Below are 19,186 nucleotides of genomic sequence, written 5' to 3' on the forward strand. Positions count from 1 at the left end.
CCTTGTGCATACCAAGCAAATACTCTACCACCCAGCTCCACCCCAGCTCCACAGATAACATCACAAAGAGCTGTGTGTATCTACCACTAAGTTATCTGCCCTCTCCGCCCTAGTTGACTTATCTGCACAGTAAGTATGGCAGTAGCATATACCTTAGAGGACTACGCTGAGGATTAATTAATCCACGTGCATTACTTACAATAGAGCCTCACAAAATAAGCACACTTCAACTGGCCAATGTCATCCAGAAATTCAAAAAAATAAGAAGGGCATAGCAGCTCATGTCTGTGATTCTAACAAGCAGGAGCCAGAAGAGCTGCTTTATAATCCAAGAGCTGGCAAGGCTGATGCAGCCAGCCTGGCCAAACAGCAAGCCCCAGGCCAATGTGAAATCTTGTTTCAAAAATCAACGTGGATGGTGCCTAAGACAAGATGCCTAAGGTTCACCTCTGGCCTATATGTGTGAAGTATAAAAAGATTGGGGAAATCAGTTGAAAGAGAATATGCACGTCAAACTGAAGCAAGAATAGATTAGAAGAAGATCTGACATTAAATACTAGACCAAAAAAAGCCATTTTTGTTTTTCCAAAAAAATCCTAGTTTTACTTACTGGGGGGAACAGGTAGCAAACTGCTTGTGTTGAGGCCAGAACAACTTGCAGAAGTTGGTTCTCTCCTTCTACCATGTGGTTCCCAAGGGCTGAACTCAGGCTGTCAGGCTTGGAGGCAGGTGCCTCCACCTGATAAGACCCCTCACTGGCCCAAACTTTTATTTATTTTATTTTATTTTATATGTATGGGTGTTTTGTTTGCATGTATGCCTGAGCTCTACGTTCACACCTGATACCTGAGGAGGCCACAAGAGGGCATCAGAGCTCCTGGAACTGGAGTTACAGGTGTGAGCTGCCATGTGAGTGCTAGGAATAAAGCCTGGCTCTTCTGGAAGGACAGCCCGTGTTCTTAACCACTGGGCCATCTCTACAGCCCCAAGCTTAAAAAAAAAGTACACACACACACACACACACACACACACTTCCCTCTTGCATAAGCAATGTGCTGTGCATGTCTGCATGTATGTGCATTCACATGTGCATGGTACATGTGTCCAGGAGCATGTGCTGCTTGCACATAAGCGTGGAGGCCCAAGGCTGACATCAGAGCAGCTTCCTCAATTCTTTCAACCTTAATACTCACTGAGCCAGGGTCTCTCAGCTGAATCCAGAACTCACTGTTAAGGCTAGCCTACTCTAGCTAAGGATCTTGCTCTGAGAATCCCACATCTTCTTTCTGAGCACATGAATTACAGGGGGGTTGCCACACTAACTGGCAAGAGTGCAGGTGAATCCAAACTCTGGTGCTACGCTTGTATGGCAAGGGCTTCACCCACTGAGCCATCTCTGGTGACTGGAGGGTGTGTTTTAAGAAGATTAATCAGGGTCATCATACCGTACCTATTTCTGTTTCTTTTCTAAACAAGGGTCCCTAGAATACAAGATGGCCGACTACTCGTCCTGCCTTCCACCCGAGTCTAGAACCACCAGGGTGCACCACCATAGCCAGTCATATCACACTACTGGTTAATTTTTATTCTCTGTCCTCTGTTAAGGGCTAAGAATCTCTAAAATATGTTTGTTCTTATGCTAGCCCCTTGTCAGACTCCATCAATAAAGCGCCATCGTGTGCCTGCATCATCTCTGAAACCCTAACTCTGCCTAGTGTACTGTAGACATGTTTATCAAATCATTACTTTTAGTGGCTACCAAACAATAGTGAAATAGTCAAGAGTTAATTTTTCAAAAACAATATATTTACAAATGAAACAGTCCTGATAATACTTATCCAGTAGACGATTTAAGTTAAAATAAAAATCACTCTGATCAACATACTTGACTAAAAGAGGAACTATTATTTTGGTTTTATGAAATGCTAAACATAGCCCAGTCTGGCCTTGAACTACTCCTGCCTCAACCACCCACATGTTAGAATTATAAGCATGAACTACCACTCTAGAAAACCTTACAGCCAACAGGTGGGGTGGCACACGCCTTTAATACCAACACCAGGGAGGCAGAGGCAGGAGGATCTCTGTGAGTCTGAGGCCATGCTGGTCAACAAAGAGAGTTCAGGACAGCCAAGCTACACAGAAAAACCCTGTCTCAAAAAATAAAACAGCAAGATTTAAAAAAAAAAACTGATTAAAAAAAGTAGAGACAGTAAAATGGATTACTGATAAAGGAACCTGCAACCAGGCCTGGCAATCTTAGTTTGAACCCCAAAATTCCCGTGGTAGAAAGAGACTCAACTGCTGTAAGTTTTCCTCTGACCTCCACTACATGCTGCAGCATAGGTATATACACAGATTCATAGATACAACAGACACACACACACTACACAGTTCCTGTAAAGAAAACTAATAAGTATAGTTAGTTACCTATGCATTCTTTAAATTTTCTGTGTGAATGTTTTACCTGCACATATTTGCACCATGATTGTGCCTGTTGCCTGTGGAGGTCAGAAAACACTAGATCCTCTGGAAATGAAGCCTGGTCCTCTGCAAGAGCAGTAAGTGCTTAACTACTGTGCCATCTCTCTAGCACCTCCTAAAGTAATTTTCTTTTTTTAAAATATTTTTTATGTATATAGTGTTCTGCCTGCATGTACACCTGTATGCCATTAGAGGGCACCAGATCTCATTATAGATGGTTGTAAGGCACCATATGGTTGCTGGGAATTGAACTCAGGACTTTTGGGAAAGAAGCCAGTGTTCTTAACCTCTGAGCCATCTCTCCAGCCCACTAATGTAATTTTCAGTCTCACAAAATTTAGCAATCAAATTAATGTAGGCTTTTCTTTAATCTTCATTTTTTAAATTCACTTTATACCTTAGTCATAGTCTCCTCCCTCCTCTCCTCCCAGACCCACCCTCCCTCTCACATCCTTTCTCCCCTATCTTCAGAATAGAGGAGCCCCCCAACCCAGACACCCCAGCTCATCTATTCACATGAGGATTGTGCTTCTCTTCCTCCTCTGTGGCCTGGCAGAGAAGTCCCTTCAGGAGGAAGTGATCAAAAAGCAGGCAACATAGTTCATGTCAGAGATATTCCCTATTCCCCTAACTAGTAGTGGGCCAACATGAAGCCAAAGATGCCCACTGGACTTAACTCCTTGGGGTCTGTGCATTGCAGTATGTCTATCCTGTGCTATAATCTGGCTGTAAGTGAGGGTATACCACGTGTGTCTTTCTGCTTCTGGGATACCTCACTCAGGATGATCTTTTCTAGTTCCATCCATTGGCCTATAAATTTCATGATTTCCTTGTTTTTAATGGCTAATTCCATTATGTAACTGTATCACAGTTCCTTTATCCTTTGGTTGAGGGACATCTAGGTTGTTTCTAGCTCTGGCTATTACGAAGAAAGCTGCTATGAACATGGTTCAGCAAATGTCCTTTTTGTATGGTGGAGCTTCAATCAGGTATATGCCCAGGAGAGGTGTAGCTGGGTCTTGAGGTAGAACTATTCCCAGTTTTCTGAGAAAGTGCCAGATTGATTTCCAAAGTAAGTCGTACAAGTTTGTACTCCCACCAGCAATGAAGGGTGTTCCCTTTCTCCATATTCTCTCCAGCATGTGTTGTCACTTGAGGTTTTTGGTTTTTTTGTTTTTTATGGTGGAAAAAGTATATATTTAGAATTAACCAACTGGACTCAGTTTAGATGATCCTAGTCTTGTTGGCAACATCCAGAGCATGATAATCAGGGGCCAACGGAATATACGTCTTCCTCTCTCTCTCAGACTGTATCATGATATTAACTTTGGCCTCATCAATGTCACAGAGTTTCTTCACAGCCTGTTTGATCTGGTGCTTGTTAGCCTTGACATCCACAATGAACAAGTGTGATGTCCTCTATTTTCTTCATGGCTGACTAGGTGGTCAGGGGAAATTTGATGATGGCATAGTGGTCAAGCTTGTTTCTCTTCTGGGTGCACTCCTTTGAGGGTATTTGGGCTGCCTCCAGACCTGGAGGGTCTTAGGTTGCTGGAAGGTGGGTGACATGCAGATCTTCTTTTTATGGCTGTGGACACCTTTCAATACTGCCTTCTTAGCTTTCAAGGCCTTCACTTTGGCTTCAGCTTTGGGAGGGGCAGAAGCTTTCAGCACCATCTTGGCAAAAAGGTGTCACTTGAGTTTTTGATCTTGGCCATTCTGACAGGTGTAAGATGGAATATCAGAGTTCTTTTTTGTTGTTGTTTTAAAAGATTTATTTACTTATTATGTATACAATGTTGTATTTGCATGTACACCTGCATGCCAGAAGAGAGTACCAGATTTCATTATAGATGGCTGTAAGCCATCATGTGATTGCTGGGAATTGAACTGATGAAGAGCAGCCAGTGCTCTTAACCTCTGAGCTATCTCTCCAGCTATAACCCCCCACCCCGAGTTGTTTTGGTTTGTATTTCCCTTAAGACTAAGGATGCTGAATATTTCTTTAAGTGCTTCTGCACCATTCCAGAGTCCTCTGTTGAGAATTCTGTTTAGCTCTATATTTTTCTTGAGTTATTCATATATTTTGGATATCTGTTGGATGTCAGGGGTTGGTGAAGATCTTTTCCCAGTCTGTAGGTTGTCATTTTGTTCTGATGACAGTGTCTTTTGCTGTACAGATTTTCAGTTTCAAGAGGGCCACCAACAGATCAGATCTTAGAGCCTGAGCTGTTGCTATTCTGTTCAAGAAGTTGTCTCCTGTACCAATGAGTTCAAGGCTCTTACCCACTTTCTCCTCTAGCAAATTTACTCTATCTGGTTTTATGTTGAGGTCTTTGATCCACTTGGACTTTAGTTTTGTGCAAGATGATAAATATGGATCTATTTTGCATTTTTTTTTTTTTTTTACATTTAGACATCCAGTTTGACCAGCACCATTTACTGAAGATGCTTTTTTCCACTGCATGGTTTTTGCTTCTTTGTCAAAAATCAGGTGCACATAGGCATGTGGGTTTATTTCTGGGTCTTCAATTGGATTCCATTGACCAACCTATTTCTATGCCAGTACCATGAAATTTTTATTACTATTGCTCTGTAGTGTAGTTTGAGGTCAGGTATGGAGATAACTCCGGAAGTTCTATTATTGTATAGGATTGTTTTTGCTATTCTGGGTTTTTTATTTTCCATATGAAGTTTAAAATTGTTCTTTCAAGGTCTGTGAAAAACTGTGTTGGTATTTCGATGGGGATAGCATTGAATCTATAGATTGCCTTTAGTAAGATGGCCACTTTTACTATGTTAATCTACCAATCCATGAGCATGGGAGATCTTTCCATCTTCTGGTATCTTTTTCAATTTCTTTCTTCAAAGACTTGAGGTTCGCCGATACCTACCATCAAACTAAATGGAGAGAAACTTAAAGCAATACCACTAAAATCATGGACAAGACAAGGCTGCCCACTCTCTCCATCTCTTCAATATGGTACTAAAAGTTTTAGCTAGAACAGTAAGACAACTAAAGGAGATCAAAGGGACACAAATCGGAAAGGAAGAAGTTAAAAGATTGATATTCGCAGATATGATAGAATATATAAGTGAGTTCCAAAATGCCACCAGAGAACTCCTGCAGCTGATAAACACCTTCAGCAAAGTGGCTGAATACAAGATTAATAATTTTAAAAAATCAGTAGCCCTCATGCATACATATGACAAACAGACTAAAACAGAAATTAGGGAAACCTCACCCTTCACAATAGCCACAAATAACATAAAGTATCTAAGGGTAACTCTAACAAAGGAAGTCAAAGACTTATACAACAAGAACTTCATGTCTGTGAAAAGAGTAATACTGCCTTTTTAAAATTTTTCGTGCTATTTTAGTTGATAGCTCTAGAAGTTAAAGGTTGATGATGGCCCCCTTACTGTCGAGAGTGCCATGGTAGCACAGGGCATCACCTCATGAGAAAGAGAAACTATGAGTATGCCAATGCCAACTTTTCAAAGGATTATTTGGACAGGGTTTTACTGAGGATTGAACCTATAGCCTCACGCACGCTGAGGAAGTACTCTACCAACTGAGCTGCAAATATAGAACCTGAACAGAATCTGTTTTTTGTTGTTGCTGCTGGGGTGATTATGGTTTTTGTTTGTTTGGTTTGGCTTTTCCAAGACAGGGTTTCTATTTGTAGCCCTGGCTAGACCTAGATCTGCAGACCAGGCTAGCCTTGAACTCAGAGATCCAAATGCCTCTGCCTCCTGAATGCTGGGATTAAAGGTGTGTACTATCAACACCCAGGCTGGACAGGCTCTTTATGATGGGAGTTTCCAGCAGTATTTGTGTGGAGATAAGTTTAAGTCTGACTTTTTTAAACAAGGATAAAATCATGCTAAAAACAAGAGTCAAAGTCCAACTGTGAACCTGACTCCCAGAAGATGGGACAGCTCACAGCTGTGCATTTCCATTAGGGACATGTTATCAACCTACATAGAACATATGTCAATATAAATTATGGACAGAACCCTTTATCCTTACCCTAAAAATACTATGGTCTACCATGCGGCTTTTACTGCTTGTTTTGAGGTTGTTTGTTTTGTTTTGTTTTAGGTAGCAGAGTCCCATGTAGCCCAAGCTAGCCTTAACTCCACAGTCAAGGACGACCTTGAACTTCTCCTGCCTCCCTTTCCTAAGTGCTGGGTTTATAGGGTGTGTCACCATACCTAGTTTATAGGGTGGTGAGAACAAAACCCAGGCTTCACACATGCTAGGCAGGCATTCCACCAACTGAGTTCATGTCTATAAACAGTTATTTAGTGCATTTCTTTCTCTTCTTAAGAGCAATCTATTTGAAATACTAGTGAGAAGTAATACAGTGACCACTTACATACTGAGAAAAACCAGGCTGGATATGATAGTACTTGCCTATAAGCCTTACTTAGGAGGCCTAAAAGGATTCAGAGTTAGGTTAGCCTGGGCTACAGAGTGAGACCCTACCAAAAAAGAAAAGAAAAGAACCTCGCCCCCTCAAAAAAGAAAGAAAGAAAGAAAGAAAGAAAGAAAGAAAGAAAGAAAGAAAGAAAGAAAGAAAGAGAAGAATGAATGAGGCTGGAGAAATGGCTTGGTAGCTTGGTAGTTGAGGGCACGTACTGTTCCAGATTCCCAGGTGGCAGCTCATGGCCACCTCTAATTCCAGCTCCAGGGATCCAAAACACTCTTCTAGTTTCTACTTCTTTTACATGTGTGTGCTCAAGTGCACACAGGCACACAGGTAGGCAGATACACACAAAAATATCTGGCCAGGCTTTAATCCCAGCACTCAGGAGGCTAAGGGAGGCTCTGTGAGTTCAAGGCCAGCCTGGCCTACATTGTGAGTCCAAAACAGCCAGGGCTACATAGTGAAATCCTGTCTCAAAAAAACAAATAATATTGGCAGGGCTGAGTCTGGTGGAGAGACGGCTCAGCAGTAGCAGCATTAACTGTACTGTCAGAGAAGCAGAGTTCCATTGCCAACAGCAACTCAAGTTCCAAGGGGATCCAGTGCCTTCTTCTAGAATCCTGCACACATGTATAGCACAGACATAGATGCAGAAAAAGCAACCACACACATAAAGAAATTTTTAAATTTTTTTTAGCCTGGCAGTAGTGGTACACACCATTAATCCCAGCACTCAGGAGACAGAAGCAAGCAAATCTCTGTGAGTTCAAGGCCAGGCTGGTCTATATCATGAGGACAGTCAGAGCTATACAAAGAAACCTGTTTCAGAGACTAAGTAAATAAATAAATAAAGGAAATGTACATAGGTAGGAAAGAGAGAGAGAGAGAGGGAGAGAAGAAGAAAGAAAGAAAGAAAGAAAGAAAGAAAGAAAGAAAGAAAGAAAGAAAGAAAGAGAAAAACAATTTTCACTAAAAAACTAACAGCAAAGCTTAGAAGCATATCATGAAATTGAGTGGTGGCTATTAAGAGTTTATACCTGGGGGCAGGTGAGACAGCTCTATGGGTAAAAAGCATTTGCCCCCAATCCGGATGACCTGAGTTAATCCCTGGACCCATATGATGGAAAGGACCAACTCCTGCAAATTGTCATCTGATGTCCAGATTTGTGTGCACACAAATACACAACATAAATAACCGCTTAAAAACAAATAAATGGGCAAAGGAACATAGCTAAGCCTGTTAGTAAAGTGCTTAACTAGCATATATGAAGCCCTAAGCACACTAACATACTTATATGATCTCAGCATTAAAGATGTGGAGGCAGAAAGATCCTAAGTTCAAAGTCATTCTTAGCTACATAGCAAGTTTGAAGCAAGCCTGGGCAACATAAGTCTCTATTAAAAAAAAAAAAAGTAAATACTTGATTAATTAATTTAAAACAACTTAACATATATCCCAGAGTATTTTTTTCCTAGTAGTAGCAATATAAGATCAACTTCTCTGCTAGAAAGGAAAAAAAAGGAAGAAAGAGGAAGGAAGGAAGGAAGGAAGGAAGGAAGGAAGGAAGGAAGGAAGGAAGGAAGGAAAACCTGAAAGCCAGGCTGGTTAACAGAAAGCTGTAATCCTAAAACATAAGGGGCTGCGTCAGGATGACTGTGTCTGGGTAACACAGTGAGAGCCTGTTTCCAACAAAGCAAACAAACTCCATGACAGGGGCTCCAGAGATGGCTCCGTGGTTAAGGGAACTTGCTGCTCTTGCAGAGAACCCAAGTTCTGCTCCCCAGTAGCCCACAATCACCCATTAACTCCAACTCCAAGGGATCTGACATTCTCTTCTAGCTTCCATGGGCATATTCAAAAGTATAAATACATTCATATACACATATAAATAAAAATAATAAGCAAAATATGCATTTGGCTTTCTAGAACAAAATCAGTAATTCTAGCAATGCAAACATAAAGGTAAACAAGCAGATAGCTACACACCTTCTTCTGAAGTACTTTTCAATTATAATTTCGGATTAGAAAAAATGTTCCTGGTCTAGTCTTGGGATTTTTAAAGCTTCAACTACCTAGCAGAAAGCAGATTTAAAACTCTGAAATATATTCACTTAAACACACTCTTGTCAGCATTACAATGCTCCATTATCCACTTTTGGATGCTGTCTCCAGATAATTTTTAATCCCCCCCTGAATTTTCCCTACCAACAAGAACTTGGATTTTACCCTGCCTGCCCCCATTACTTGCTTGTGCTTAGGGAATCATAATTACAGTGATCCCGCCTCTTAGAACATCCGCAAAGCACAAAGCCTCTTTGTATGATTTCGGGAAGGGTGTGCTTTTCAGGCTCACAGGGAAAAAGGATGAGCAGCAGCAAAGAAGAGGAGCAGGATCTACGATGGTGGTCTTGGTTTTGGAGGGATTTTCCTTTCTCCAGCCCCCTTTCTCTATTTCTTTTTAAGACAAAGTCTTACTAGGTAGTTCCAGCTCACCTGGTAATACTATGTAAACCAGGCTGGCCTCAAACTGCCAGCAATCCTGTCTCAGCCATACTCACTCAGCCTTTGGGGGTTTTCTTGTGGGTGACCATCAAGAATCCTGCTCGGCCTCTGTACTCCCTGTATGGGAATATGGAGAGAGGCAGATCCCATCCTGACAAGCACAATCATTCAGCCCAGAAGGCCGTGAGCAGAAAGAAGCAAGGGGGAAAAGCAAGCAACACTGCCCTGAAGTGCACCCTTCTGGCTCATCTCAGAACTCAGCAGGGACTGACAATGAAGGCTATCACTTCAGAGAATCAGTGATCAGCAGGGCTGTACTCTCACTACAGGGAGACGCTCACATACGCACTCATGCAGTAATGAAAACTTAGGAGAGACACAAACCTAGTGTTTTTGTTTGGTTGGTTGGGCTTTTTTTTTTGTGGGGAGGGTTATGAGACAGAGTTTCTCTGTGTAGCCTAGGGTGCCCTGGACTCTGTGGACCAGGCTGGCCTTGAACTTACAGCAGATCCCCCTGCCAATGCCTCTCCAACTGCTGGGATTAAAGGCATGTGCCACCTTGCCCAGCTCCTAGTTATTATTTTAAGCAAGATAACCCCAAAGCCAAAGGAACAAAATACTTATTATTTAATCACAAGCATTCAACTCCTCAATATTTGTGAAGGCAAGTATAAAATGAAACTTGCTTCACTTTCACTTTCCCAACCTTAGTTTTAGCAAGCAGCACTAAAAGGTGCTAATGCAGAATGAGACAGGCCCCTTCTCTTCAACTCCAGGAATATACCCTACCACCTGGCTACTCTTTCTCTCCTGGATGCCTTTCTGCCTCTTACTACTTTTCTCCATTTGCCTCAACAAAATCAAACTGTTACATTCAGGGAGAGACACACATTCTCACTCCTTTATTTCTACACATATTTTACCACAGAAGCAAAATTGCAGAAATAGCTTCTTTTGACTTGACATGCACAGAACACAGGGAAGCTCCATTGTCCTCCACCTGCCCAGCATCACCTCAGTCTCCATCCTACCCAAGACACAGCCCTGATCTTCAGGTAAGAAAAACCAGAAAGAAAACAGTGAAATCACTCTGGATGGAGTCTACAGTTAGCTAGGAGGTGTCTATCCTTGTGTGGACATGAGGCCATTTTATTTTTGTTAAACATTTCTATTTACATATAATTTCTTCAAAAATCCCTTGCAGACATCAACACACAGTGGAACTCAATCACACTTTAAAATAATAAAAAGGACAAAAGAACGCACTTCACTTGACCATAACAACTGTTCTGGGAACTGTAGTCATCCTCTGCAAAAGCACCATGAAGTCCAGTGTATCTTTGGTACATGCTCCTCCTCCCCTCTCCAAGAAAAAGAATGAAACAGCAGGAAGTATAAACAACTACTTAATGGAAAATACAAATGGGTAAATAAATTTTAAAATAAATTGGCTAAAAAGCCTCAGGTCTCAGATATTCATGAATGCCAGGCTAGTAAGTAGAAAACAAGATAGAAAAATAATATACCTCCCCAAAGTGACCACTGTAAGAACATAAGAACAAATACGGTACACAGCCAGTTTCTCACCTCCATTTACCAATACCTCTGCCTTTCTTACAGATTTGTTTTCCAAAAGCTATTTTCTTGCTTATTCTGTGTTTCTCCTGTCTCATAATAAAGCATATCACAATTCTTTGATTCAGATTAATGTAGTGTTAAAAAGCCACAACTAAAATCCTTCTAATGGTAAGTTCAGGTGAAGAGCTGGGACTGTCAGTGGTGGAATGCACACTTACCATTTATTTATATTTAGATGACAGCCTCAACACTCATAACTATAAAAAAAAAAGAAAATATATGTATTTGTTTGTTTGTTTTTACATGTAGAAGCCAGAAGAGAACTTGGAGGCCTCAGTTTTTCTCCTTCCACCATGTGGGTCTAAGGGATCAAAGTCAGTTCATCTTGGTGGCAAATAACTTCATCTTTATCCACTGAACCATTTTGCTAGCCCCTAGGTGCTCATCCTGTCAAAGGGTTTTCACATCCCTTGCTACCTAAAATAGGTGGTCTGTTCTGGAGGTCATATATATATATATATAACAGTCCTGCTTAAAATAAATAAATTTGTTATTTATTAGAAAAAACTTAAAAAAAGAAAAAAACTTAAATGCCCTGGAGCTATGCTATAATGGCTAAATGTAATTCTAAAATAGGTTATCAAAAAGCACTTCAACAAAAACAGGCATTTCACAAATTTTGTCATCAGAAAATAACCTTCAATATAAAATTCTAAAGTGAATCAAACCTAAAAGTCTAACATCTAATGAAAACTAGTAAATCTGGGAGAAAAAAACTCTCCCAACTCAAGAGATAAGCAGTCATTTCCTAACACATTGAACTTCTGTCACAGATTCAAATAGCTGAGGCTCAAATACAGATAATAAGCCAAAACACTACACACCAATTTCCATTATCTGCAGAGGGATAAACCACTTTTCTCTTAGAAAGGCATGAGGAGACCTGAGAGCCGGCTCACCAGGTAAAGGTACTTGTGGTCAAGCCTGCTGACCTCAGTTCAGTCCCTGGAACCTCCGTCATGAGGGAGAAAATGGGACTCCTGGATGCTGTCCTCCGACCACTGCACCTGCATCTACCCACCACACAAGGTATATAAATGTGAAAAGGAAATGGGGGCATGAGAGCTCGGAGTGTAGCCCAGTGGTAGAGCGCATGCTTATCAGCGAGGGCAGGTCTGAGATGAACCCCAGGTCCTCCCACACTCCTACACATTTACCTTTTAGGGCTTCCTTCCTGTTAGACCCCATTTTGTTCTTCTCCCAACTACAAAATGACACAGTTGACAATGAGATAGAAAGAAGTCTGTAAATTCTGCTAAAAAGTCCTGTTGAGTGAGCCCCTTAGCCACCTGCCTAGAAGAGGGGCTGGCATCCAGGATTTAAGTGGCATGGGCAACCAGGTATGCACGCCTAAAATCCCAGCACTGGGGATTTGAAGCAGGAAAAACCTGGAGCCCAGGACCACTCTCAGCAACAGAAAACTGCACGCCATCCTGAGCTACGTTAGACCCTGTCACAGAAAACTAGAAAGAGTAATGGAGACATAACTTACTCAGTAAAGTACTTGCTAACATGCACCGAACTCTAACTGCAAAAAAATGCATTTGGTGGTGCTGGCCTATAATTCCAGCATTCTCACCACTCAGGTCTAAGCAAAGGGATTAGAAATTCAAGGTCACCTTTAATCTCAGCACGAAGAAGGCAGGGGCAAGCAGATCTCTGTGAGTTCAAGGCCAGCCAAATCTACAGTGAGTCCAGGACAGCCAGGGCTATTGCACAGAGAAACCCTGTGGGGGGGGGGGAAAGGCCATGGATAAAGGCATACAATCCTACCCTTAGCATTTTTTTTTAGTGAGTATTTGTGTATGTATATTTTTATTTCCACATACCCATGTTCACATGTTGGGAATGCAGGTGTGTCCAGGTGTGAATGTCATATACCAGGCAGAGGCTGGCACCGTGTCTTCTTATGTGATTCTCCACCTTGGGTCTCTCACTTGAACCTAAAGCTTGCCAATTTAACTAATATAGCCAGCCAGCTTAACTGGGGAAATTCTGTCTCTAGCTCCCAAGCACTGGGATTATAGGTGGCTGGCGTCATTTACCTGCAGCAAAGGATCTGAACTCTGGTCTTCACCCATGCTCAGCAAGTACTTCATGCATAAACCATTTCCCCAGCTACTCCCCTGTCACTCCTTTACGCTCCACAAACGAGTAAGTATTTTGGTGGCCTACGCCTGCACCGAGAAGCTTGAGGCACAAAGCTGGAGAGGAAGGCTGGCCTGCTGAAACAACCTGGTCTCAAAGTGATAAGCATCATGTGGTTCACATCATACCAGTCAAGGAACAGGAGAAAAGCACAGCCTGAGGAACAGCCTGGAGGCTGGGCTTTGGCAAATCTCAAACAAGTCCTCAATTGCCAGTGAGCATCAGAACCAGGTGTGTGGGCCCATCCTCTCCCTAGCAAATCAGAATGTGCAGAAGCATTTTCATATCACTTTTGACAAAGCTCAAACTGATATTGAAAATTTAGAAAACCTAGAAAATTCTCCACATCCATCAGCAATTCCAAAATGAAAATGATCCATGGCTAGAGAAACAGGTCAGCAGTTGAGCACTGGCCACCCCTCCCACCGCTCACACAGCTGCTTATACCCGTAACTGCAATTTCAAGGGACCCTAACACCCTCTTCCAACCTCAGGCACCAGACATGCTGTGGTACACAGTCACACATGCAGGCAAATATCCATATTGATAATTTTTTTTACCTTAAAAATAGTAACAACGTATTTTTCTTTAAGCTACTCAGAACAAACTAGGTTACAGTTCAGAAAGGGTAAAAAAGCACCAGCCTGAGTACGGAATAGCCAATGCACATCTATAACTAGATGCTATAGTTATAGAGCAAGTATTATGGGGCAAAACTTTGCGCTCTATTAACAAGAAAATGAGACACATATGAGAAATACTTCAGACATCTGAAATATATTTAGAATAATATACTTAACCTCTATACCCCATATCCAACATTAACAAATCTTATTTTGCAATTACCTGATTTAAACTTAAGTGACATTAAGTAACAATTAAAGCTCTTTGCATACCAGTCTTATCCCATGCTTCCTCTTTTCGACCCAAAGATAAGCTCTACTTGTGAATTTTTATGGTTCCCATGTATGTATTTACATTACTATGTATGTATATAACCACAAATAGTTCTGAGTTTTTAAAATATATAAGTGGAAATTTTCTGTAAACATTCTTCTGGGATTTGCTCCCCCCAATCCATGTCAGGTTTCTGACATGCATACATTTTTTAATGAATTAGCTATAGTTTATGTGTGGAGAGTTGAGACAAGTTCTTAAGTAACCATGCCAGCCTTGAACTCGTTCTGCCTCCAAATTACTAGAATTACAGGTACGTGACACCATTACTGCTTTTATTTTCTAACAGTACTGTAATATTCAATTGTGTGGGGCCCTGGGTGTGTGTGTGTGTGGTCAATGTTGAATAAATGCACATGTGTTTGCAGGTACTGCTGCCTATGCATGTTCATGTGAAAGCTGGAGACAGTTCAAGCATCTTCCTCTACTACTGCCCACCTTATTTTTTGAGACAGTGTCTCTCATTGACTCCACAGCTAGACTGGCTAGCCATTAAACAGGGTGCATCTCTCTCCACATAATACATACACACTCAAACTCCACAACACCAGGGCTGCGCGCAAACACTGCCACAGTTAACTTTTACAATCCAAAGTTGAGTCTCTGTGCTTTCATAGCAAACACTTTACCTAGTGAGCCATCTCCTCAGACTTTGCAAGGGTCTTCCTAAAAATTTATGCACAGCCCTTCTAGTACAACACATGAGCTGGAACAGGATTCTTGTACCTCTCCCGTATTGGTTATTGTCTCTACACATTTTAGGTAGATGAGTATGTCAACCCATTTTCAACTAGATTACTTGTTATGCTACTGCTCTCCAGGGTGGCTGGCACCCACTAATCAGTCTCACTAACAGTACATAAAAGTACAGTTCATTAATCCCAGCAGTCAAAAAGCAGGGAAGGGGCATCTCCCTGAGTTCAAAGCCAACTAAGTCTACACAGCAAGCTCCAGACCAGCCAGGACTACACAGTGAGACCCAGTCTTTTAAAAAATATGCCTCCCCAAGGGCTAGAGATATAGTTCTATGACAGAGTACTCAATCAGGGAGGAGGCCCTGGGTTCTACCCCAGCACAACAAAGCAACAAAAGTTTATTTCCCTACAATCTTACTAATGCTCACCAGAGCATTCATGTTGTACCTGGCTGATAGGTCTGAAGTGGCATGTACTGCTGTTAAATCTGCATTTGTCTGATTACAAGTCTTTGATAAATAAATTTTCTTATACATGTATGTATATATGTGGATATAGCTGCTAAATGTGTTTCTGACAGTCAAGGTTTATTTGCTCTATTAGAAGTTGAGCCCAAGGCCTGAAGTATGCTAAACAAGCACTCTACCTTCTTATTACATTTCAAAATAGGACTTCGAGGCAGGAAAAATGGCTCAGCAATTTAGATAACTGGCTGCTCTTGCAGAGGGCCCAGGCTCAGATACCAGCACCCACATGAAAGCTCACAACAGCCTGTTCCAAAATCCCTGACACTCTGTTCTGGCCTCTATGGGCACTGTACACGTGATATACATACATACCTGCAGACATAACACTCATACACATAAAATAAACCTTTAAACACACAAACAAACACACACACACACACACAGAGCAAAAACAAAATCTTAGGATGTTCCTAAGTTGATTAGGCTTCCAACTTGCTATGAGGAGCTGGCCTGAAACTCTTGATTTCCTCTACCTGTCTCCCTAGTGCTGGGATCACAACCACAAAGCACCCTTCCAACAGCATCCAAGATGGAAAACTCAGGTAACAGGGCAGGACAGTCAATCTGGACAAAAGGCCTTAATTAATTCATTTGCTAATTAGTTTTTGTCTTCTCTCTTTTGCCAAGCCTTACTGCCAAGACAATAATGTAGGCACGTTGGGGCCTGTATCCTTAGGAGTGAGAATGAAGGAGGATGCTAAGGCCACCGTGTGTCTATAAAATATTACAACTGTCCTTACTCAAAGAACATGAAATTATGTCAGACCAATAGGTAAACTCTACAGTGCAGGCAGCGTTCAGCTTGAAGAGAACGGATCATGTTTAGTTTCCTTTTTGAAGCATCCCAGTCTTTTCTCTCTAAACTAGCTGCCCTTCTCCCTCCCCCTTCAGCAATCCCTTTATCTCCCTTCCCGCACAATGACTATCCACACTCTCCTTTTTCCCCATTCCACAGCTTCTACTCGTCTTTCTTCACTGCCTGTTACCCATCCATTGCTTTCTCACTCTTCTCTTCAACTGACATCCCTCTCCTTTTCTAAGACGCACCCAAAGTAAAAGCAACTCACCTAATCACTCCAAGTAAGAACAGATTTTTCCTGCATTGTACAGCTAGCAAGAGAATGACTTGTCCCAACCCTCCCAACTTCCTTCCCCCTTCAGGCCTGGGACAGCTCGCTACTCTTCCTCTGGGAATCCTCCAGTGTTGTGCGTACAGATCATCTACCAAAACCTCTTACGGCCTTCTGAGGCATGCATGCTTTTACCAGGGCCGGGTGTGTATTTCTGTTCTCTGTTTGGGACATGAACAAAACTCGGGCAATTTCCTGGAAAAGATCCTGTAGGAACAGACCTCCTTCCCTTTCATTCCCGCTGGGCTGGCTTAGCCTATGCAGTGGTAAGAAAGATGACCTGGAGAAGACCAAACGGTCCCTGAGACAAGTTTCCAAAGCTCCACCACCTCAATAAAAATCCTCTCGGAGCACATACTCCCTCTCCCCACCCCCGGCAGGAGTCTTTCTCCCTCCGGCTCCCCAAATCGGCTCCCCAGGGCACTAAGCTCCCAACACAGCTCCTGTTTCTCCTTCCCACCCCTCGTGAGAGCCCAGAATGGGCTGGCTACCCTGGTGGGTGTGCCAGGGCGCAGGCCCCGGCCCCCTTCTCCCGACCACTCTAGTTCTCGGGGGCTGGGGACTCCGCTTCCTCCCAGCCCCCTCGGCCGGCGGCCCGCGCCAGCTCCAGGGTGGCCCTGGTTCCCGGCCAAGGCACGACTCTAGCTGGCTTTGTGACCTTGGGCAAGTCACTTCCCCCGGTAAGCCTCAGTTTCCTCCCCGGCAGAGCGGATTCCTCACGAGGTCCTGCCCTGCCCACCCCGCAGGAAGGGGCAGCCCGGCGGGTGCGAAAACGCTTTGTGAGGCGCTCTGCCCGGCGGAGTGCGGGGCTCCCGGGGGCTCCCGGGCTGGACAAAGCTGTGGCGGACAAGGCTCCTCCCTCTCCGCGGGACCCCTGGCCCCGGGCTGACCCTTCCCCCCGCCTCCCCGCACAGCCCGCCCCGCCCCGCGCCGCCGGGGACCCCGTACCTGCTCCGGGCGCTCTGCCGCAGGCGCCGCCACCCTGCGCCCCCGTCCGAAGAGGCCCGTGGCCAGGAGGGCTGAGGCGGCCGGCCGCGGCGGGCTCGGGCCGGGGCGGCGGCGGGGGCGGCGGGGGGCGCGGGCGGCGCGGGGGCCCGAGCTCGGCGGGGCCGGGCCTGGGAGACGACGGCCGAGGCTGGAAGTGCGCGGCGGCGGCCGAGGCGGCGGCGACCGCGGCGGCGGCGCTTCCGCTCATGGCGGGGCCGCGGGCAGCGGCTCGGGCCGCGACTCGACTCCGGCGCGGCGGGCGCTAGCTGGGCCCGGGCCCGCGGCGACCGAAGCTGTGGCGGCGACGGAGGCGGCTCCCGGCGGGCCAGGAGGCGGAGCCGGGCCGCGGCGGCGGCGGAGGGGGCGGGGCGCCGGGGGGCGGGGACGCCGCGCCGCCAATAAGCGCCGGGCTCGGGGCCGCGGCTCCCGGGCGGCGTCCGGGGGAACCTCGCAGCCGCGGCCTCCCACGCGGGGAGGCCCGAAGCCCTCGGCGCCCGCGCCCCCCACCCCGCGCCGCTCCGCCCCCGGCCCGCCCCGGGGCGCGGCCGCAGGCCCCAGGGGCCGGGCCGCCCGCCGCGCAGGGCTCGCCGCTCCGCCGCCTCGGGCGCTCTTAGCGCCGCCGCGGGTGCCCGGGGTAGCCTCGGCCCGCCCGGCGTTCCACGGCCTGCGCCGCGCCGGCCCGCCTCCCGCTGCAGCCCCGCGGCACGTCGGTCCTCCCTCCCGGCACGTTTCCTCAAAGTTTGTGCCTTCGAGACACTTAGGCAAGAAACTCTCCCTTCGCGTCGGAGGCTGGCTGCTGGCGGCTCGGTCTCCGCGGAGCGCCAGAGCACCGCGGAAGCGCAGACCGAAGAGTCGGCGACTAGCTAGCTCCCTTCCCTGAGTCCTGGAGACCCATCTTGAATTTTCAGCAGAAGCCGGTCGGGCTCGGCCCCGGCCCTCGCCCCTACCCCCTACTTTCTCTTCCTCTTTCGCACTTTAAACACCCTGTTGGTAAAGCACTGACAGGAAGCTGTTCGGGCAGCTGGGCCTAATCTCAGAAGAGGGAGAGGCTGTGAAGTGAGGAAACAGTTGGGGCTGTGCTGAAGGCTTTCCTATTATTTGGGGACGATTTGTGCGGATTCAGGACTTCCTCTCCGGCCCCACCCCGCCCTCTTTTTCTCAAACGTGGTGTTAGCGGCTGAACCCAGTTCCTTCCCATCTTTTTTCTGGCTCTCGTTATCGGTGGAATAGCAAAACAAACTCAGCCATGTGCTGAGTGCCTCTAAGCACAGGCATGTGGGTAAGGGTGCAGCTAAACTGCTGGCTACGATGTTTTAGTAAAAATTATCCTCAGCCTTTCCCTGCAAAGCAAGGAGGGGAGGGCAAACAGGGCCGTCTTTGGCGACAGACATTTCCAACTCCATGTTGATGCTAGATGATGCATTGTCTTTCATCTGTCAGGTCATTAGCAATGCTCAGAAATGGAGATACGATGATAATGAAGATATTGTTCAGATCTTCAAAGAGCTTGCTATCTCCTTAGAGGTAAGAGAGTCTTAGAAGTTAAGGATGAAAACAGGATCAGAGGAGGTCACTCTTGGTCACATGAGAAATTTGTGGACAAATTTCTGAGCTACAAAGAACCAGTCTCAAAAAAAAAAAAAAAAAAAAAAAAAAAAAAGACCCTTAGGGATCTTTCACCAA

At 44.9% G+C, this 19,186-nt stretch overlaps 1 protein-coding gene across 5 annotated transcripts in view; it reads right to left on the reverse strand.

Moving 5' to 3' along the window:
- Rnf38 (ring finger protein 38) overlaps positions 1-17,786 on the reverse strand; it is a 104,994-nt gene extending 87,208 nt beyond the window's left edge. For 2 of the 5 annotated variants that reach the window (XM_060379844.1, XM_021645974.2), the window contains exon 1: positions 17,465-17,786. In XM_060379844.1, coding sequence (XP_060235827.1) covers positions 17,465-17,711 — 247 coding nt within the window. In that variant the 5' untranslated portion in view covers positions 17,712-17,786. The remainder of the gene's footprint in view (positions 1-17,464) is intronic. The other 3 variants (XM_060379845.1, XM_021645978.2, XM_060379848.1) reach the window with 3 other exon arrangements.
- Positions 17,787-19,186: the final 1,400 nt, after the last annotated feature.

This window comes from Meriones unguiculatus, chromosome 3, assembly GCF_030254825.1.
Source record: "Meriones unguiculatus strain TT.TT164.6M chromosome 3, Bangor_MerUng_6.1, whole genome shotgun sequence".
Lineage (NCBI taxonomy): Eukaryota > Metazoa > Chordata > Mammalia > Rodentia > Muridae > Meriones > Meriones unguiculatus.